The sequence below is a fragment of the Schistocerca piceifrons genome, chromosome 3 (genome assembly GCF_021461385.2).
Source record: "Schistocerca piceifrons isolate TAMUIC-IGC-003096 chromosome 3, iqSchPice1.1, whole genome shotgun sequence".
Taxonomy (NCBI): domain Eukaryota; kingdom Metazoa; phylum Arthropoda; class Insecta; order Orthoptera; family Acrididae; genus Schistocerca; species Schistocerca piceifrons.
This window is the reverse complement of record NC_060140.1, coordinates 366,201,331-366,224,616: the sequence shown is the minus strand read 5'-3', so window position 1 is coordinate 366,224,616 and position 23,286 is coordinate 366,201,331. Positions and strand designations below refer to the sequence as shown.

At 40.7% G+C, this 23,286-nt stretch overlaps 1 protein-coding gene across 2 annotated transcripts in view; it reads left to right on the top strand.

The window, feature by feature from the left end:
* LOC124788043 (venom carboxylesterase-6-like) overlaps positions 1–23,286 on the top strand; it is a 147,887-nt gene that overhangs the window by 54,631 nt on the left and 69,970 nt on the right. For both annotated transcript variants that reach the window (XM_047255102.1, XM_047255103.1), the window contains exon 3: positions 11,593–11,752. In XM_047255102.1, coding sequence (XP_047111058.1) covers positions 11,593–11,752 — 160 coding nt within the window. The remainder of the gene's footprint in view (positions 1–11,592; positions 11,753–23,286) is intronic.

Sequence of the window (23,286 nt, the reverse complement as noted above, 5' to 3'; positions counted from 1 at the left end):
CCCTGCCCTGTATGTGGATGATTTCTGCATTTGGGTTAGTTCCTCCTCGATGCCATCTGCAGAACGGCAGCTCCAGGTGGCTATACGGCGTGCCTCTGCATGGACCCTCTCCCACGGGTTTCAATTCTCTCCTTTAAAATCGCGGGTGGTCCACTTCTGTCGCCGTACTACGGTCCACCCTGATCCAGAGCTCTATCTCGCTGCACAAAGATTGCCTGTGGTTCCACAGTTTCGTTTCCTAGGTCTTCTTTTCGACAACAAGCTCACTTGGCTGCCCCATATCAGACTCCTGAAGGTAGGATGTTTCCGTAAACTTAATGTCCTTCGCTTCCTTGCCCACTCCTCCTGGGGTGCGGACCGTTCCCTCCTCCTCCGTCTTTATCGTGCTCTAGTTCTGTCACGTTTGGACTATGGTTGTCAAGTTTATGGTTCAGCTGCTCCTTCCACGCTGCACGTGCTGGATCCAGTCCACCATCGTGGTATCCGTTTGGCCACCGGTGCCTTCCCTACTAGCCCTGTTGATAGTCTCCTGGTTGAAGCTGGGATCCCCCCCCTTTCTGTTCGGCGGTCCCAGCTTCTGGTGTCTTATGCCCTTACTATCCGTTCTTCTCCCGCTCATCCTTCCTATTCTATCCTATTCCCAGACCATGGACGTCGCCCGCCTGACTCCCGCCCTCGGGCGGGTTTACCGGTTGGGCTGCGCCTTGCGTCTCTTACCCGTGATTTTCGGCTTCCTTCTTTGTCCTGTCTTCCTCGCTCCCTCCCCTCCACCCCTCCTTGGTTAGTTCCTCGGCCTCGACTTCGGATGGATCTCCGCCGCGGACCGAAAGATTCCATCCCCCCGGTGGTGTTCCGTACCTTTTTCCGCCAAATTTTATGGGAGTTTCGGGATGCTGTTATTTTTTACACTGATGGCTCTAAATCTGCTGATCATGTTGGGTATGCCTTCACGTCCTCTGTTGGAACGGAAAATCATCTGCTGCCACCTACATGTGGGGTGTTTACTGCGGAATTGATGGCAATTTCCCGGGCCCTTACCTTTATTAAACAATCCCAACACAACCGCGTTTTGTTATGTACGGACTCGATGAGTGGCCTTCTTGCTATTGACCGGTGTTTTTCGCGCCATCCCTTGGTCTCTGCCATCCATGACCATCTCGCTGATCTTCACCGTGCTGCTTGTTCCATTGACTTCTTATGGGTCCCGGGCCATGTGGGTATCCCGGGTAATGAGCTCGCTGATCGTTTGGCTGGGGGAGCAGTTACTTACCCCCCGTTTTCCGTAACCCCTCCTGCAGCGGATTTACGGCTTCACATCAAATCCCACTTTGCACAGTCATGGGCCAATTCTTGGGAGGCTACTCCACTGTCTAATAAACTTCGTGCCATTAAGGTGAATACAGGCCCATGGCGTTCTTCCTTTAGCCTCTCCCGCAAGGACTCGACCACACTGTGTCGTCTCCGCATTGGCCATACCAGGCTGACCCATGGTTTCCTTTTGCGTGATGAGCCACCCCCGCTATGTGGTTGTGGAGCCTTCCAGTCAGTGGCCCACATTTTGGTTGAATGCCCCCTTCTTTTGGCTCTGCGTGCTAAGTACAGACTCCCCCACACTTTACCTTTGATGTTGGCTGACGATTCCCGGATGGTCTCTCTGGTTCTAGGTTTCCTCCAGGAGAGTGGTTTTTATTCTCAGTTTTAAAGTTTTTAATCTCCCTCTGGTGTTGGGGCAGGGCGGTGAGTGTTTGGGTGTCTCCCACTGTAGGCAGTGTTCAGAGATTCCCGATTCACCTCCCTGACTGGAATCCTCTTTTCTTTCCCGTTTACTCTGTTTTTACCCCTTCTTTTTAAGGCTTGGTTAGTTTTTCTATTCCCATACGTACTTTCTGCATTATAGCAGTTGTACCTTTTAAGTCACAGGTGGTCTTGCCTATGCTGATTCAGCATAGTGTTGGGTTCGTTCTCTTGCCAACTTCCCTCATTTGTTTTTACTAATGACAACGTGACTGCCCTTTTACGTTTCCCCTTTATCCGTTTTATTTTTCTGACTATACTGAGATGTCCCGTTAGCAGAATGGAGTCTATTTGAAACAAGGGACTGATGACCTTGCTGTTTGGTCCCTTTAACCTCAAACAACCAACCAACCAACAAACTCTTATGTTTTCATAACTTTTTTGGGAATGATTATCACGTCCACAAGAAAACCTAAATCGGGCAAGGTAGAAGAATCTTTTTACCCATTCGCCAAGTGTACAAGTTAGGTGGGTCGACAACATATTCCTGTCATGTGACGCACATGCCGTCACCAGTGTCGTATAGAATATATCAGACGTGTTTTCCTGTGGAGGAATCGGTTGACCTATGACCTTGCAATCAAATGTTTTCAGTTCCCATTGGAGAGGCACGTCCTTTCGTCTACTAATCGCACGGTTTTGCGGTGCGGTCGCAAAACACAGACACTAAACTTATTACAGTGAACAGAGACGTCAATGAACAAACTGACAGATCATAACTTTGCGAAAATAAAGAAAAAAAATTTCTCACTCGAGGGAAGACTTGAACCAAGGACCTTTCGTTACGCAGCTGCTCACGCTAACCACGGGACCATGGCGCTCCTGAGCTCAAGGTCTCCTTGATGTTACCTATGTTGCACATGGACTACTCAGGTAGTATATTTTGCTTATTTTTCCATAGTTCCACACAACTTCTTCCTGTTTTGTCGATTGATCTGTGTTCAGTTTTTGAAGCCCTATCCACTGTGCCAACTTATAACTAAATCTGAGGGGGGTGCGATGGGGAGGTTCCCTTGTTAGATGGAAAAAAAGAGATGAAAGAGGAAGCCGTCTGGTAGAATTTTGCACAGAGCATAACTTAATCATAGCTAACACTTGGTTCAAGAATCATAAAAGAAGGTTGTATACATGGAAGAATCCCGGAGGTAATAAAAGGTATCAGATAGATTATATAATGGTAAGTCAGAGATTTAGAAACCAGGTTTTAAATTGTAAGACATTTCCAGGGGCAGATGTGGATTCTGACCACAATCTATTGGTTATGAACTGCAGATTAAAATTGAAGAAACTGCAAAAAGGTGGAAATTTAAGGAGATGGGACCTGGATAAACTGAAAGAACCAGAGGTTGTACAGAGTTTCAGGGAGAGCATAAGGGAACAATTGACAGGAATGGGGGAAAGAAATACAGTAGAAGAGGAATGGGTAGCTTTAAGGTATGAAATAGTGAAGGCAGCAGAGGATCAAATAGGTAAAAAGATGAGGGCTGGTAGAAACCCTTGGGTAACAGAAGAAATATTGAATTTAATTGATGAAAGGAGAAAATATAAAAACGCAGTAAATGAAGCAGACAAAAAGGAATACAAACGTCTCAAAAATGAGATAGACAGGAAGTGCAAAATGGCTAAGCAGGGATGGCTAGAGGACAAATGTAAGGATGTAGAGGCTTATCTCACTAGGGGTAAGATAGATACTCCCTACAGGAAAATTAGAGAGACCTTTGGAGAAAAGAGAACCACTTGTATGAATATCAAGAGCTCAGATGGAAACCCAGTTCTAAGCAAAGAAGGGAAAGCAGAAAGGTGGAAGGAGTATATAGAGGGTCTATACAAGGGCGATGTACTTGAGGACAATATTATAGAAATGGAAGAGAATGTAGATGAAGATGAAATGGGAGATACGATACTGCGTGAAGAGTTTGACAGAGCACTGAAAGACCTGAGCCGAAACGAGGCCCCGGGAGTAGACAGTATTCCATTAGAACTGCTGACGGCCTTGGGAGAGACAGTCCTGACAAAACTCTACCATCTGGTGAGGAAGATGTATGAGACAGGCGAAATACCCTCAGACTTCAAGAAGAATATAATAATTCCAATCCCAAAGAAAGCAGGTGTTGACAGATGTGAAAATTACCGAAATATCAGTTTAATAAGTCACAGATGCAAAATATTAACACAAATTCTTTACAGACGAATGGAAAAACTGGTAGAAGCCGACATCGGGGAAGATCAGTTTGGATTCCGTAGAAATATTGGAACACGTGAGGCAATACTGACCTTACGACTTACCTTAGAAGAAAGATTAAGGAAAGGCAAATCTACGTTTCTAGCTTTTGTAGACTTTAGAGAAAGCTTTTGACAATGTTGACTGGAATACTCTCTTCCAAATTCTGAAGGTGGCAGGGGTAAAATACAGGGAGCGAAAGGCTATTTACAATTTGTACAGAAACCAGATGGCAGTTATAAGAGTCGAGGGGCATGAAAGGGAAGCAGTGGTTGGGAAGGGAGTGAGACAGGGTTGTAGCCTCTCCCCGATGTTATTCAATCTGTATTTTGAGCAAGCAGTAAAGGAAACAAAAGAAAAATTTGGAGTAGGTATTAAAATCCATGGAGAAGAAATAAAAACGTTGAGGTTCGCTGATGATGTTGTAATTCTGTCAAAGAAAGCAAAGGACTTGGAAGAGCAGTTGAATGGAATGAACAGTGTCTTGAAAGGAGGATATAAGATGAACATCAACAAAAGCAAAACGAGGATAATGGAATGTAGTCAAATTAAGTCGGGTGATGCTGAGGGAACTAGATTAGGAAATGAGACGCTTAAAGTAGTAAAGGAGTTTTGCTATTTGGGGAGCCAAATAACTGATGATAGTCAAAGTAGAGAGGATATAAAATGTAGACTGGCAATGGCAAGGAAAGCGTTTCTGAAGAAGAGAAATTTTTTAACATCGAGTATAGATTTAAATGTCAGGAAGTCGTTTCTGAAAGTATTTGTATGGAGTATGAAACATGGACGATGAATAGTTTGGACAGGAAGAGAATAGAAGCTTTCGAAATGTGGTGCTACAGAAGAATGCTGAAGATTAGATGGGTAGACCACATAACTAATGAGGAGGTATTGAATAGAATTGGGGAGAAGAGGAGTTTGTGGCACGACTTGACGAGAAGAAGGGACAGGTTGTTAGGACATGTTCTGAGGCATCAAGGGATCACAAATTTAGCATTGGAGGGGAGCGTGGAGGGTAAAAATGGTAGAGGGAGACGAAGAGATGAATACAATAAGCAGATTCAGAAGGATGTAGGTTGCAGTAGGTACTGGGAGATGAAGAAACTTGCACAGGATAGGGTAGCATGGAGAGCTGCACCAAACCAGTCTCAGGACTGAAGACCACCACCACAACAACAACAACAACAACAACAACAACAGATGGAAAGCTCGTCATAAGCAAAGAAGGGAAAGCTGAAAGGTGGAAGGAGTACATAGAGGATGTGTACAAAAAAGGTGAACTTCAAGGCAATATTATGCAAGAAGAATTTGACTGCACTGAAAGACCTAACATCAAAACCTCCAGATATCATACACTCAGATCTGGACCATACATTGTGTGTCGATAGAGTATCAACCAAAACTCCGATTTAGTTTGTATTATGTTCTGTCGTCAAGCAGAATGGGCATAAAAGTTGATTCATAGTAATACCAAAACTACCAGAGCACACAAAAAGCATATCTGTGAGCCAAATTGTATGTTGTTTTCGTGAGTGAGTTGGTAGTGCGGTAGATTGTTGTACAAAAAATCCGGGGGTTCATTTTGTTTGTTTTCATTTTATGGGACTGGGGTTCAAATCCCAATGAGGGCAAATTATTTTTTTTCCCCAGTGTATTGTGTGTGAAAGTGTTAAATGGAACATTATTTTCCCGACATGTAAAAGGGCTGTTTCGAGTTTACAACAATGTCCTCTTGGCAGTCTGCTTTTGATTCATTTATTTGAAAGTAGTAAATCTATAGAGTACCTTTGTAATTTCACAGAACAGAAAAATACAGAAACAATTGCATCACATGTGTGGAAGTAGTGGTGGTGGTGGTGGTGGTAGTGGGAGTAGTAGTAGTAGTAGTAGTAGTAGTAGTAGTACACACAATAAAACTAACAGTAGTAAGCACAAATGAAATAATACAGCTAATGTATGTGGCACTACCATCTGCAGTCACTTATTGTTATTGTTATTATTGTTGTTATTATTATTACTACTACTACTACTACTACTACTACTACTTCCACACTTGTGATGCAACTGTTTCTTTATTCTTTTGTCTCACTGTTTCTGTTTATTCTGTGAGACTACAAATGCACTAGCTGCTTCATCACAAGTCACGTCTGTTTCCCAAAAGTACATTTCTACAAACTCCAAAATGCCTTTTTACATGTCAGGAAAATGTTGTCCCACATAACACTTTCACACACAATGCAGTAAAGGAAAAAAAAGTTGTTTGTAGGATTTGAACCGCGGATGCCGATCGAGCGCTCTACCAACTCCCGTATGGAAACCAGATACCTCGCAGAAATGCCTTTCACATGCTCTGGTAGTTCTGGCGTTACTTTTAATTAACGTTTACGCCTGTTCTTCTGGAAGACAGCACATAGTACGAACTAAATTTGAGTTGTGGTTGATAGTCTATCAGCATACAGTGTTTTGTCCAGGTCTGAGTGTCCAACATTTGGAGGTTTGGGTGTAAGGCCCTGGGAGGGGAGGACATTCTGGAGAACTACTGATCACCTTGGGAAAGTCATCCATGACAAAACTCTTCCATCTGGTGTGTAAGATGTGTGTGGCACTTGCAGCATATTGCTCTTGTTAACAAACTCATTAACATAAACATCTTTCATTTACACAAGCATCCTTCTTAGAGCAAACATCTATTGGCAAAAACTCAGAGTAAAATTTGCTTAATTTTAGAGCCAGTAATCTCAGCCTTCAGACTCACTTGTAGCCACATTGTTTGATATTCACAGCCACGAGACGTAATGGAATGAGGAGCCAGTGACTGACACAAAGCACAACAATCCTGTGAGTTTCTGCTGCACGTGTGAGACTCTTACACACTAGAGTGCCTTTTAGTACAGAGATGTCATGGTGTAGGAGGACATCCTGTGAATGTTAGCAGACTGGTATTGAGCTGAAGTAGTCACAGACGGATAATTTCTAGCCAGTAGCTGTTTAATTTTATTAGGAATTTTGAAATGAAATGAAATGACACACAGAATGAGGTGTCCCGTACAACCATTTGAAATAAGTGCTTAAATTTTATTTTCATGCCTCTTTCAGTTTCTGATCAGTGGAGGATTGCAGGTGTAAAAACTGATCCATTTCTTTCACTCACCATGTAATATAAGCTTCAGTTGCACATAAACCTATAAAGCTGTTGTGGACTATGGTTCAGGGATACCAACATGTGTTGCAGTTAAAAAAGTGATCCTTCAGTTTCATCAAACAGTTTGAATATTTCTTATTTACTGAAAGAACTATCCACCAGATTTTGACTTGGTGTCATTGTGAGTCTGTTGTTGTTGTTGTTGTTGTTGTTGTTGTTGTCTTCAGTCCTGAGACTGGTTTGATGCAGCTCTGCATGCTACTCTACCCTGTGCAAGCTTCTTCATCTCCCAGTACTTACTGCAACCTACATCCTTCTGAATCTGCTTAGTGTATTCATCTCTTGGTCTCCCTCTACGATTTTTACCCTCAACGCTGCCCTTCAATACTAAATTAGTGATCCCTTGATGCCTCAGAACATGTCCTACCAACTGATCCCTTCTTCTGGTCAAATTGTGCCACAATCTCCTCTTCTCCCCAATTCTATTCAATACCTCCTCATTAGTTATGTGATCTACCCATCTAATCTTCAGCATCCTTCTGTAGCACCACATTTCGAAAGCTTCTATTCTCTTCTTGTCCAAACTATTTATCGTACATGTTTCACTTCCATACATGGCTACACTCCATACAAATACTTTCATAAACGACTTCCTGACATTTAAATCTGTACTCGATGTTAACAAATTTCTCTTCTTCAGAAACGCTTTCCTTGCCATTGCCGGTCTACATTTTATATCCTCTCCACTTCGACCATCATCAGTTATTTTGCTCCCCAAATAGCAAAACTCCTTTACTGCCTTAAGTGTCTCATTTCCTAATCTAATTCCCTCAGCATCACCTGACTTAATTCGACTACATTCCATTATCCTCATTTTACTTTTGTTGATGTTCATCTTATATCCTCCTTTCAATACTCTATCCATTCCGTTCAACAGCTCTTCAAAGTCCTTTGCTCTCTCTGACAGAATTACAATGTCATCGGCGAATCTCAACGTTTTTATTTCTTCTCCATGGACTTTAATACCTACTCCGAATTTTTCTTTTGTTTCCTTTACTGCTTGCTCAATATACAGATTGAATAACATTGGGGACAGGCTACAACCCTGTCTCATTCCCTTCCCAACCGCTGCTTCCCTTTCATGTCCCTCGACTCTTATAACTGCCATCTGGTTTCTGTACAAATTATAAATAGCCTTTCGCTCCCTGTATTTGAAAGAGAGTATTCCAGTCTACATTGTCAAAAGTTTTCTCTAAGTCTGCAAATGCTAGAAATGTAGGTTTGCCTTTCCATAATCTAGCTTCTAAGATAAGTCGTAGGGTCAATATTGCCTCACGTGTTCCAACATTTCTGCAGAATCCAAACTGGTCTTCGCCGAGGTCAGCTTCTACCAGTTTTTCCATTCGTCAGTAAAGAATTCGCGTTAGTATTTTGCAACTGTGACCTATTAAACTGATAGTTCGGTAATTTTCACATCTGTCAACACCTGCTTTCTTTGGGTTTGGAATTATTATATTCTTCTTGAAGTCTGAGGGTATTTCGCCTGTCTCATACATCTTGCTCACCAGATTGTAGAGTTTTGCCACGACTGGCTCTCCCAAGGCCGTCAGTAGTTTTAATGGAGTGTTGTCTACTCCCGGGGCCTTGTTTCGACTCAGGTCTTTCAGTGCTCTGTCAAACTCTCCATGCAATATTATATCTCCCATTTCATCTTCGTCCACATCCTCTTCCATTTCCATAATATTGTCCTCAAGAACATCGCCCTTGTGTGGACTCTCTATATACTCCTTCCACCTTTCTGCCTTCCCTTCTTTGCTTAGAACTGGGTTTCCATCTGAGCTCTTGATATTCATACAAGTGGTTCTCTTTTCTCCAAAGATCTCTTTAATTTTCCTGTAGGCAGTATCTATCTTACCCCTAGTGAGATAAGCCTCTACATCCCTACATTTGTCCTCTAGCCATCCCTGCTTAGCCATTTTGCACTCCCTGTCGATCTCATTTTTGAGACGTTTGTATTTCTTTTTGCCTGCTTCATTTACTGCGTTTTTATATTTTCTCCTTTCATCAATTAAATTTAATATTTCTTCTGTTACCCAAGCATTTCTGTTAGCCCTCGTCTTTTTACCTGTTTGATCCTCTGCTGCCTTCACTACTTCATCCCTCAGAGCTACCCATTCTTCTTCTACTGTATTTCTTTCCCCCATTCCTGTCAATTGTTCCCTTATGCTCCCCCTGAAACTCTGTACAACCTCTGGTTCTTTCAGTTTATCCAGGTCCCATCTCCTTAAATTCCCCCCTTTTTGCAGTTTCTTCAGTTTTAATCTACAGTTCATAACCAACAGATTGTGGTCAGAATCCACATCTGCCACTGGAAATGTCTTACAATTTAAAACCTGGTTCCTAAATCTCTGTCTTACCATTATATAATCTATCTGATACCTTCTAGTATCTCCAGGATTCTTCCATGTATAGAACCTTCTTTTATGATTCTTGAACCAAGTGTTAGCTATGATTAAGTTATGCTCTGTGCAAAATTCTACCAGACGGCTTCCTCTTTCATTTCTCTTCCCCAATCCATATTCACCCACTATGTTTCCTTCTCTCCCTTTTCCTACTCTCGAATTCCAGTCACCCATGACTATTAAATTTTCGTCTCCCTTCACTACCTAAATAATTTCTTTTATCTCATCATACATTTCATCAATTTCTTCATCATCTGCAGAGCTAGTTGGCATATAAACTTGTACTACCGTAGTAGGCATGGGCTTCGTGTCTATCTTGGCCACAATAATGCGTTCGCTATGCTGTTGGTAGTAGCTTACCCGCACTCCTATTTTTTTATTCATTATTAAACCTAATGCTGCATTACCCCTATTTGATTTTTTATTTATAACCCTGTATTCACCTGACCAAAAGTCTTGTTCCTCCTGCCACCGAACTTCACTAATTCCCACTATATCTGCCTTCAACCTATCCATTTCCCTTTTTAAATTTTCTAACCTACCTACCCAATTAGGGGATCTGACATTCCATGCTCCGATCTGTAGAACGCCAGTTTTCTTTCTCCTCATAACGACGTCTTCTTGAGTAGTCCCCGCTCGGAGATCCGAATGGGGGACTATTTTACCTTTGGAATATTTTTCCCAAGAGGACGCCATCATCATTTAACCATACAGTAAAGCTGCATGTCCTCGGGAAAAATTACGGCTGTAGTTTCCCCTTGCTTTCAGCTGTTCGCAGTACCAGCACAGCAAGGCCATTTTGGTTAGTGTTGCAAGGCCAGATCAGTCAATCATCCAGACTGTTGCCCCTGCAACTACTGAAAAGGCTGCTGCCCCTCTTTAGGAACCACACGTTTGTCTGGCCTCTCAACAGATACCCCTCCATTGTGGTTGCACCTACGGTACGGCCATCTGTATCGCTGAGGCACGCAAGCCTCCCCACCAACGGCAAGGTCCATGGTTCATGGGGGTAGGTCTAATAAACTTAATATTTATTGTTTCTGCTGTTTTCTTGGTCTCTAGTTTCAAAATAAATAAATAAGTAAATAAGAATCATTCATTGTGTTAAAGAGCTAAGAAAAAGGTATAGGTGCTTTGTGACAGAACAAATGTACGTAAATGCTATTTTTGGTTCCAGATAGTGGCTGTAGGGGATACTTGTGGTTCTGTGAGTTACATTCTAAATGAAAAAAGTGTGATCTGAATCATCACTCATATACAAGGGGGAAACAATGTGAGCATACAAAACGTAACTGCAAAATTATCGTACATTTGACATTCACCACAGTTTTGAAGAGCGATAAAGACACAATGAGTGAAAAGTGCGTGCTGATGTGTGTTGTATCTATGGCCCTTCAGCATTGTCAGTGGAGAGCACTTTGTAGTCTTCAATAAGCATCAATTAGCATTGGTGCTGAGTACACCACAGTGATTACACAAGAGATTTAGCATTCTCCAAGAACTATTTTGCAAAATATACGAGATGTAGCCAATGAAGTGAGAAGTGATACCTTGCTTAAAGCAAAGGATGCCATCGACCAGAACTAGTGTGCTATCCTCATGATATGGGATCTTTCGGTGGACAGTGACCACAGAACAGAGCAGAGAGCACATGCTTTAGCTCAAAAGATAATAACTGTTGAGGTTTCCTGTGTTCCCCATGTCAGTCATCTAATACTAAGAGCCATTTCCTCATTCTTGCATAATACACAGCAGTTGTTACTTCATTTGGCACTAACACACACACACTCATTTAAATTACACCCATATTCATCGTGGCACATTATAATCATAAAATAGTTTCTGAGCAACTAAGAAATCTTTCTTTCACAGACATTCAGTTGATAAATAATTCTTTTTCACATTTAAAGTGTTTTTATACTTAATATATGAACTGCAATTTAATGTTGATTATTCACTGTTCTGTTTCAAAGATTTCAGTCCAGGAACATGAATCAAAGTTACCTGTTATGGTGTGGATACATGGAGGAAGTTGGTCATCAGGAGCAGGAACCTCAAATTATTATGGTCCCGAATTTCTGATGGACCGTGGAGTAGTGTTTGTCAGTATCAATTATCGCTTGGGACCATTTGGTAAATATGTCAGATTTAATTTTATTTTAGATACATTTTGTTTAAAGTTTACCACTCTAGCTAAAAAACAATAATAAATGTAATTTTTGGTAATATCAAAATACTTATTGTACAATGCTGGAATTGTGGGACAGTTGCTCAGGACAGATAATATTTTTTAATTGATAAAAATGTTTTATATCAGTGTGAACGAATTGAAGTATTTGTATTAGCAAAAGTTTAATGACAATATCAGTATCAGTGCTTCCAGGGCACCACTGAAGGTCAATACTCATATGTGGATGGTACTAGTTAGACTGGGGAGTTACAGTTCAAGATTGATGGGGTTAGTCATTTTAGCAAACTTGCAAGAACTGTTGTACAGTCATAAATTTCATGGTCTTCCCTTTTGGGGTGAGTAGTGTGAGGTTTATTAAATAACAGCTTGCACTGCTGTAGCGGTTGCAGGAAGGATTCTTAGACCTCTGTGGACAATCTGGCTGCCATTGGTTTCAGTGCAGCCCAGCCCAGCAAAGAGGTTCAGGGAGAGAGAGTGTGAGGCCCTCGCAATGCACTGCACCAGGGACATATTTTTGTGTATTTTCGCCGACACTTGGCTTGATTTAGGCTTGCGGCTCATGACAAATACCAGTGAAAGGTTTGCTTATTCCATGCATACACAATGCCATTTCACCAATCCTGGATTTGAACAACAAAGAGAAACATGTTTCCAGTCTAACAATGAAGCTATGACCCTTGTGCTAATGTGTGTGCGTAGAGTGGGAGAAAACTTACTACCTGAAAGGGCTGGGGCGAGAAGTATTTCCACCTCTGGAATGGTGCTTAAAATGCACATACGTTATTTACTGCATGCAGCCTACATCTGCACTACACATTGATACATTGCAAATGTTGCCAGTAGGCAACAATGGCATGAAAATTACTGACTACTTGCAAACTGTGCCAATTTGATTAACAGCAGCAGGGTCTATAATTTGTTGAACAAACTAATTATCTGTTGTCAGTTCACTCATTTATTTTTCCTCCATGACATTTCAAGATGCCTGTCATGCCATCTTTTTGCATTCATTTGTGTTGTGAACATTATTTCTTTATTAATGGTGTTGCAGAATTATACAATGGACATTTTTAAGACAGTTGTTGTAAAACATCGTAAGTAAAGAGACAATGTTAATGACATGTAAATAAATGCAAACATCTGAAGATTTGGTGAACATACACAAAAGTACTCTCAAAAATGCTTGTTTTGGAACATAATTTGTTGGTGGAAAAGGGGTGCCATTCATATCAATGTGTTACCCGTAACCATTGAAGTCACGGGCGCTATAGTTTTGACTTAATGTGCTAGGAGCGCTGTTGTCGTGTATGTGAACAAGGCATGCAGGTCAGCAAAGATTGCACATACTTGTCTTAGACTGTGTCGAGCAGATACTCCCGAGCTAACTTCCACATTGATAAGACATTAAGCTTGCCTGTGCACTCATTATATGGTGTTGAAAATGAAATGACAAGGGCCACTAAATTAGGCACCATGCTAACAAAGTGTGTGTGTGTGTGTGTGTGTGTGTGTGTGTGTGTGTGTTTTTAATATCTCTGAAATGTCATGGCACTGCACCAATAATACAAAAATTTATAAGCTAATACAATGACATGACAAAAATTGTGGAGTACCTTTTGATATTGTGCTCCTTTTGTCTGATCTAGTGCAGCAACTTGATGTGGCATGTACTCAGCATGTCATTTGAAGTCCCCTGCAGTAATATTGATCCATGCTGCCTCTATACCTATCCATAATTGTGAAAGTGTTGCCAACACAGGATTTTATGCATGACCTGACCTCTCGTTGATGTTCCATTAATTTTGGATGAGATTCATGCCAAGTGGTCTGGGTGGCCAAATAATTCACTTGAATTGTTCAGAATGTTCTTCAGACCAATCACAAATACTGTGACCCGGTGATACGGCACGTTGTCATCCACAAAAATTCCATCATCATTTGGGAACATGAAGTCCATGAATGGCTGCAAATGGTCTCAGTTGGTTCAGTTAGACAAAAGATGCAATTCATTCCATTAAGCACAGCCCACACCATTATGGAGCCACCACCAACTTGTCCAGTGCCGTGTTGACAACTTGGACCCATGGCTTCATTGGGTCTGCATCACACTTGAACACTACCATCAGCTCTTACAAACTGAAAAGTGGGACTCATCTGACCAGCCATGGTTTTCCAGACATCTAGGATGCAACTGATATGGTCTCGAGCCCTGGAGAAGCGCTGCAGGCGATGTTACGCTATTCGCAAAGGCACTCGCAATAGTAGCCTTCTGCTGTAACCCATAAACACCAAATTTTGCCACACAGTCTTAATGGATACATCCATCATACATCCCACATTGATTTCAGCAATTACGTCATGCAGTGTTGCTTGTCTGTTAGCACTGACAATTTTATACATATGTTACTGGTCTTGGTCAGTAAGTGAAAGCCATTGGCCACTGTGTTGTCCATGGTTAGAGGTTATTCCTGAAATTTGGTATTCTCGGTGCACTCTTGATGCTGTGGATCTCGGAATATTGAATTCCCTAACAATTTTGAAATGATATGTCCCATACATCTAGCTCCAACAACCATTCCATGTTCGAAATCTGTTAATTCCCATTCTGTGGACATAATCACATTAGGAACTTTTTCACATAAATCACCTGAATACAGATGACAGCTCTGCCAATGCACTGGTCTTTCATACCTAGTGTATGCGATACTATGGCATCTGCATATGTGCATATCACTGTCCCATGACTTATGTCGTCTCAGTATGTATTGAGCACCATCAGTGGTAACCATACTCAATCATGACAGTTGCAAGTCCTCTAACCTGATAACATGGTTCCTTTTAGGCCTGTAATGTATTCATTTTTAAATGTGTGACTGTGAGGGATGAATGATAAGGCAGTTGTGGGAGCCTATAGTGGGCAGTACCTCTTGCTCCTGTGCCCTCCTGTTGTTAGCACTGTTAACTTTCTTTCAGATGACTTCCAATTCTTTGGTAAAGGCATGTACTGAAGAAATAGTTTCTGCTGATGAAGATTTCTAAAATACACAGAGGAAGGGCATTTGTTGTCCATATACCACTTTATATAGCAAGAGCCCCTTACTTTTGTGGATTTTAGATTCATGACTGGCTACTACAATGCCAGCAGCTCATCCCAGTTTTTGTACTTGTGGTTCACGTAATTACTCAGCATTTTCTTTCTTGTCCTATCCTATACTACTACTTTGTACGACCGTCACAGCTTGAATGACGTGCACTGTTTACATTAGAAAACTTTTTTAGTAGCCTACTCAATTTTATGATCAATTCATTCCTTGCACACTGTTCCACATTCTTTTCCTGGGTCTACTGCCAGTAGTTCTCCACAATTGTGGTTGTTTGTATACAGTGAAGCACGCTGCTGACAGTCAGGATCACTATTCTGTACCACCTACTATTTATTGGCTAAATCGTCATGCCTGTACTGTTTGACTTGGTCCATCTGCATTACCACATTTCTTCCTTGGATGTGTAGTACTCTGGGTTAAAATTCACCATCTTGTGAGACTGCTAGTGAATTCTTTCAAATGGAGAAGCCTTGTCAATGCCGTGTGGTCAGACACCAATATGAAATGTCTGCCATGCAGGTAACAACATGGGCATGACTCATACATACTTCTTTCATTTATTTATTTACTTACTTACAAACACAGTTCCATAGGACCAAATTGAGGAGCAAATCTCCAAGGTCATGGAACATGTCAGTACATGAAATTACAAGATAGAAGTAATAACATATAAGATAAAATGTTTATGAACCCAAAAAAAAAGTCAAGCCATAAGTTTAACTAAATACAGTCAACAAAATTACATAGGAATCGGCAGAATAGGAGGAGTGACCCATGAGAAAACTCTTCAGTTTTGATTTGAAAGTGCATGGATCACTGCTGAGATTTTTGAACTCTTGTGGTAGCTTATTGAAAATGGTTGCAGAAGTGTACTGCACACCTTTCTGCACAAGAATTAAGTAAGTGCGATCCAACCGTCTTCTTGGTGTTTGACCTCATGACTGCCCCTTTCTTCCAGTTTTTAGATTTGGTCTCACCTTTTATGCCTTTTACTGTGTGTGTTTAATGTTTATTATTTTATAATTTGACTCCCTTGACTCTATCCATCCACTTTTAGCGGACCCTCTTTCTTCTGTGACTAACTTCGGATTTGCGGGACTGATGACCTTGCCGTTTGGTCGCATAACCCCTCTCAATCAGTCAAGTGCGATCCAAATGCAGATTGGATTTCTGCGTAGTATTAAATGAGTGAAAACTGCTGATTCTTGGAAATAAGCTGATATTGTTAACAACAAACAACAGTAAAGAATATGTATATTGAGAGGCCATTGTCAGAATACCCAGACGAGTGAACAGGGGTTGACAAGAGGTTCGCAAACGTACACAACTTACACCACTTACTGCTCGAACTCCTCATTCCTGAGCCAAAAATATCCTTTGAGAATGGGAAGAGTTACCCCAAAATATAATACCATATGACATAAGTGAATGAAAATAAGCAAAGCAGACTAATTCTTGTGTCGAATGATCACTTACTTCAGGTACCATTAGAATAGTTAAAAATGGCAGTGCTAAGTCTTTGAATGAGATCGTGAATGTGGGCTTTCCATGACAATTCACTATCTAATTGAACACCTAGAAATTTGAACTGTTCAGTTTCACTAATCATATGCCCATTCTGTGAAATTAAAAAGTCAGGTTTTGTTGAATTGTGTGTTAGAAACTCTAAAAACTGAGCCTTACTGTAATTTAGCATTAGTTTATTTTCTACAAGCCATGAACTTATCATGAACTGCACTATTTAAACAGAGCCAATGTTGCACAGAACATCCTGTACTACCAAGCTAGTGTCAACAGCAAACAGAAATATTTTAGAATTACCTGTAATACTAGAGGGCATATTATTTATATAAACATTTAGATTGAAAGGACTCATTTATTATGTTTGCTAATGGGTTTTGTATGCTGTCTATGTGTCTCTTCAGAACAGAGACTGGAACCTTATTTATGCCTACTGACTTCTTATTTTTGCTCATTATCTTCCTGACTTCAAGTTCTGTTGTGGGAAACACCATTGTGCTTTCTGCATTATTCATTGCAGGTGCTACACATTAGGATTATTTTGTTGCAACTTCTCTGCAGTACCAGAGAATTAGAAAATCCTTAGGAATTGGCAGGTTCTGAAAATGAAAATTTCTCTACTTCCATCTTCGATCTGTATGTTGTTACACTTACGTTCTTTTTCCAGTTTTGTGTTTTATGACATACCATACTACTTTCCGTTAATTTTCAGCATTATGTATTATTTTATCAGCGAATGTTTTTTCAGCAAGCAGTACCCTCCTCTGTATCTTTCTGTAATTGTGACTGTAATTTTTGAACCATGGATTAGTGCAGTGCTTTCTTAAAGAACTGAGGCATTGAAGTGTGTCAGAGGACTTTTGAATAGCCACAGTTATCCATCTGTTTTTCATAACTACTGCTGTTGAAGTGATTACTCTTGGAAATGTCTGCTCAAAAATTAAACATAATAAAGAATTTAGAGACGTTAGCACGTATATTATTTTCCATATACACATCATCCCAGGTTCGATTTTCCATTGTCCTAGAAATAGTGTGTAATTTACATTGAGAGAAGAACTTGTTGTAGGTCTTCAATTTTGTGGTTTCTACATATCCTTATTATCTGTAAGTAATGATCAGAGAGCAAACATCTCTGTAAAATACTTTATATTCTCCCTGTCAGTATTTGCAAGTACGTGGTTTAACATTTACACCGAAGTTTTTTCTATATCCTCGTAGCGTTACTAATTTAATCTTCAACAATTATGTTTATGTTCATGTCTCTGCATACTATTATTTTAATTTTGAGGCCTGAGACTTTCCAGGACTCCACTTAATTTGTTGAAAAAAGTGTCTACATTGCCACTAGATGAGCAGTACATGCACAGAAGATTTATTTTGTACTGGATGCCTACCTTTGGTACTTCAGCAATTCCCAGTTCAAAATGTTTATTGACCCTAATTGTGATCAGATCTTCTCTAGTGTTAAAATGTGTGCCACTTCTGACATTCGAAGATGGTTGTACATTAGTGACTTGCACAGTCATGTGATGACAGCACTGTGTTTTATTTGTGTGTTTATGCCAGTGCTCTCAGAGACATAACACTATGCTGTTCAACTAGCTCACTCTATATTTTGAAGAAGAATAGATAATTCTGTTAGCACACTGAACTCGCATTCAGGAGGATGCCAGTTCAAACCTGTGTCCGGCCATCCTGATTTATGTTTTCCATGAGTTCCCTAAATTGCTTTAGGCAAATGTTGGGATGGTTCCTTTGAAATGGCACAACCAACTTCATTCCCCATCCTTCCCTAATCTGATGAGACCTATAACCCCGCTGTTTGTTCCCCTTCCCCAAATCACCCAACCAACCAATAGATAATTCTGGGCAATTTTTTTTTGTATTTGTTCTCATTTTCTTTTCCTTTCTGATAACTTGTGACTGTGCATTCTCGTGTGGAGAGATCTCTATAAACAGGTTGAGATTCTTTCAAGGGAAGGAAGCTTGTTGTCATGATTTATTGCAAAATATTGCATAGTCCTCCTCCTCCCTCTACATCATAGGTTACTCCATAGATTACACTTAGTAAGTCCTTTGCTAAGGTAGTATAATTTTCCCTGGCCATTTATTTCGTAGGATAGAATAAACCCAATAATAAATTACCAACCAAGCGAGATGGCACAGTGGTTAGCATACTGTACTCGCATTCAGGAGGATGATTGTTCAAACCTGTGTCTGGCCATCCTGATTTAGGTTTTCCATGATTTCCCTAAATTGCTACAGGCAAATGCCAGAATGGTTCCGTTGAAAGAGCATGGCTGACTTCCTTTCCCATCATTTCCTAATCTAATGGGACTGATGACCTTGCTGTTTGATCCCCTCTCCAAAATCAACCGACCAACCAATCCTCTCTCTCTCTCTCTCTCCCTCTCTCTCTCTCTCTCTCTCTCTCTCTCTCTCTCTCTTAGCACAGTAGTGTCAGCAGTTCTTCCTGTCTGAAGTCTCCATGAATTTATTTCATATTCCTATCATATCTCACCCGATACTTCATAGGCTTGTGACTGGGGCACCTCAGTGTAGTGACACCTCTATTGGAAATGCTCTGTCCTACAAAGTCTTGCATCCTGTCTAGCTCACAATTACTCCTTAAGAGTTTCTAGCAAAAACAATATGTTGTATAGGTTTAAGATCCAATGGGCCCACTTTGGAGAAGGTAATTCTTAGAGACAGTATGTAATAACATCCAGATTGCTGCTATAGTAGTTTAATTATGTATTCATTGTGATGGATCCATTTCAGACCACCAGCAAGATTTACATAACATTTTTAATTTTATTATAATGTTGGTTAATCATCTTTTCAGGTGTACAAATTTGGTACTTATGTCCCTATGTCATCAGGGGTCACTGTCACTTTCTACTGTGTTAAAATGTGGTGTAGGTTTAGGACTCTTATTCTATAAGCGGTTTTGTGGGTATGTCCTGCTGTTAACGGTCCTTCCGTGTAATTTTTAAATATGGTGTTTTATTCTCATATTTGACAGACCGACAGTTGTGATAATTTTGCCAAAGATTCTATACAGCTACAGTTGCTATGGAGTGTTGGATGTTGTAATTTCGGTTAGTATGTATGATCTTTGTAACTGATATCTCTGTGGTGTAGTTGTTTGTCTCTATCCATTATCTTTGGTTAGGAATTCAGTAAAATTTTCTATGTCATGTTTGTTTAAATCCATTCGTTCATTTCAAATTTCATCGGGGTGTTTGTATCATGTGTATGCAGATTTCTGTCTCTTCAAGTACATTCGTTGTTAAATCTTAAGGTAATTTGTGTAAAATTTTCGTTCCTAATTCCATTCATTCTGAGTTGTGGTTACCACTATTTTGGTGATTGAAGAATGTAAGAGGATTATTTTTGCTAATACTCGTGTGCTTGTTTTTCCTAAGGGAAGTCTTTGCCATATATTGTTGTTGGTTGTACATGCGAACTGGATATTTGTGTTCTTCATTAGTGCATTTAATTTGTTTGATCATTGTACCTAAATATTTTATGGGTATGTAGGTTGGTTTTCTGTCTTTCAGTGTTTCTCTGGACAATTTTTTATCCTTCTGGACTTTTGGTTGCATAGGTAAACTTTTCCCCCCCATGAACCATGGACATTGCCGTTGGTGGGGAGGCTTGCGTGCCTCAGCGATACAGATAGCCGTACCGTAGGTACAACCACAACGGAGGGGTATCTGTTGAGAGGCCAGACAAACGTGTGGTTCCTGAAGAGGGGCAGCAGCCTTTTCAGTAGTTGCAAGGGCAACAGTCTGGATGATTGACTGATCTGGCCTTGTAACATTAACCAAAACGGCCTTGCTGTGCTGGTACTGCGAACGGCTGAAAGCAAGGGGAAACTACGGCTGTAATTTTTCCCGAGGGCATGCAGCTTTACTGTATGATTAAATGATGATGGCGTCCTCTTGGGTAAAATATTCCGGAGGTAAAATAGTCCCCCATTCGGATCTCCGGCGGGGACTGCTCAAGAGGATGTCGTTATCAGGAGAAAGAAAACTGGCGTTCTATGGATCGGAGCGTGGAATGTCAGATCCCTTAATCGGGCAGGTAGGTTAGAAAATTTAAAAAGGGAAATGGATAGGTTAAAGTTAGATATAGTGGGAATTAGTGAAGTTCGGTAGCAGGAGGAACAAGACTTCTGGGCAGGTGACTACAGGGTTATAAATACAAAATCAAATAGGGGTAATGCAGGAGTAGGTTTAATAATGAATAGGAAAATAGGAATGCGGGTAAGCTACTACAAACAGCATAGTGAACGCATTATTGTGGCCAAGATAGATACGAAGCCCACACCTACTACAGTAGTACAAGTTTATATGCCAACTAGCTCTGCAGATGATGAAGAAATTGAAGAATTGTATGATGAAATAAAAGAAATTATTCAGATAGTGAAGGGAGACGAAAATTTAATAGTCATGGGTGACTGGAATTCGAGTGTAGGAAAAGGGAGAGAAGGAAACGTAGTAGGTGAATATGGATTGGGGCTAAGAAATGAAAGAGGAAGCCGCCTGGTAGAATTTTGCACAGAGCACAACTTAATCATAGCTAACACTTGGTTTAAGAATCATGGTAGAAGGTTGTATACATGGAAGAACCCTGGAGATACTAAAAGGTATCAGATAGATTATATAATGGTAAGACAGAGATTTAGGAACCAGGTTTTAAATTGTAAGACATTTCCAGGGGCAGATGTGGACTCTGACCACAATCTATTGGTTATGACCTGTAGATCAAAACTGAAGAAAATGCAAAAAGGTGGGAATTTAAGGAGATGGGACCTGGATAAACTGAAAGAACCAGAGGTTGTACAGAGTTTCAAGGAGAGCATAAGGGAACAATTGACAGGAATGGGGGAAAGAAATACAGTAGAAGAAGAATGGGTAGCTTTGAGGGATGAAGTAGTGAAGGCAGCAGAGGATCAAGTAGGTAAGAAGACGAGGGCTAGTAGAAATCCTTGGGTAACAGAAGAAATATTGAATTTAATTGATGAAAGGAGAAAATATAAGAATGCAGTAAATGAAGCAGGCAAAAAGGAATACAAACGTCTCAAAAATGAGATCGACAGGAAGTGCAAAGTGGGTAAGCAGGGATGGCTGGAGGACAAATGTAAGGATGTAGAGGCTTGTCTCACTAGGGGTAAGATAGATACTGCCTACAGGAAAATTAAAGAGACCTTTGGAGAGAAGAGAACCACTTGTATGAATATCAGGAGCTCAGATGGCAACCCGGTTCTAAGCAAAGAAGGGAAGGCAGAAAGGTGGAAGGAGTATATAGAGGGTTTATACAGGGGCGATGTACTTGAGGACAATATTATGGAAATGGAAGAGGATGTAGATGAAGATGAAATGGGAGATAAGATACTGCGTGAAGAGTTTGACAGAGCACTGAAAGACCTGAGTCGAAACAAGGCCCCCGGAGTAGACAACATTCCACTGGAACTACTGACGGCCTTGGGAGAGCCAGTCCTGACAAAACTCTACCATCTGGTGAGCAAGATGTATGAAACAGGCGAAATACCCTCAGACTTCAAGAAGAATATAATAATTCCAATCCCAAAGAATGCAGGTGTTGACAGATGTGAAAATTACCGAACAATCAGTTTAATAAGCCACAGCTGCAAAATATTAACACGAATTCTTTACAGACGAATGGAAAAACTAGTAGAAGCCGACCTCGGGGAAAATCAGTTTGGATTCCGTAGAAATACTGGAACACGTGAGGCAATACTGACCTTACGACTTATCTTAGAAGAAAGATTAAGGAAAGGCAAACCTACGTTTCTAGCATTTGTAGACTTAGAGAAAGCTTTTGACAATGTTGACTGGAATACTCTCTTTCAAATTCTGAAGGTGGCAGGGGTAAAATACAGGGAGCGAAAGGCTATTTACAATTTGTACAGAAACCAGATGGCAGTTATAAGAGTCGAGGGGCATGAAAGGGAAGCAGTGGTTGGGAAAGGAGTGAGTCAGGGTTGTAGCCTCTCCCCGATGTTATTCAATCTGTATATTGAGCAAGCAGTAAAGGAAACAAAAGAAAAATTTGGAGTAGGTATTAAAATCCATGGAGAAGAAATAAAAACGTTGAGGTTCGCCGATGACATTGTAATTCTGTCAGAGACAGCAAAGGACTTGGAAGAGCAGTTGAACGGAATGGATGGTGTCTTGAAGGGAGGATATAAGATGAACATCAACAAAAGCAAAACGAGGATAATGGAATGTAGTCAAATTAAGTCGGGTGATGTTGAGGGAATTAGATTAGGAAATGAGACACTTAAAGTAGTAAACGAGTTTTGCTATTTGGGGAGCAAAATAACTGATGATGGTCGAAGTGGAGAGGATATGAAATGTAGACTGGCAATGGCAAGGAAAGCGTTTCTGAAGAAGAGAAATTTGTTAACATCGAGTATAGATTTAAGTGTCAGGAAGTCGTTTCTGAAAGTATTTGTATGGAGTGTAGCCATGTATGGAAGTGAAACATGGACGGTAAATAGTTTGGATAAGAAGAGAATAGAAGCTTTCGAAATGTGGTGCTACAGGCGAATGCTGAAGATAAGATGGGTAGATCACGTAACTAATGAGGAGGTATTGAATAGGATTGGAGAGAAGAGAAGTTTGTGGCACAACTTGACCAGAAGAAGGGATCGGTTGGTAGGACATGTTCTGAGGCATCAAGGGATCACCAATTTAGTATTGGAGGGCAGCGTGGAGGGTAAAAATCGTAGGGGGAGACCAAGAGATGAATACACTAGGCAGATTCAGAAGGATGTCGGTTGCAGTAGGTACTCGGAAATGAAGAAGCTTGCACAG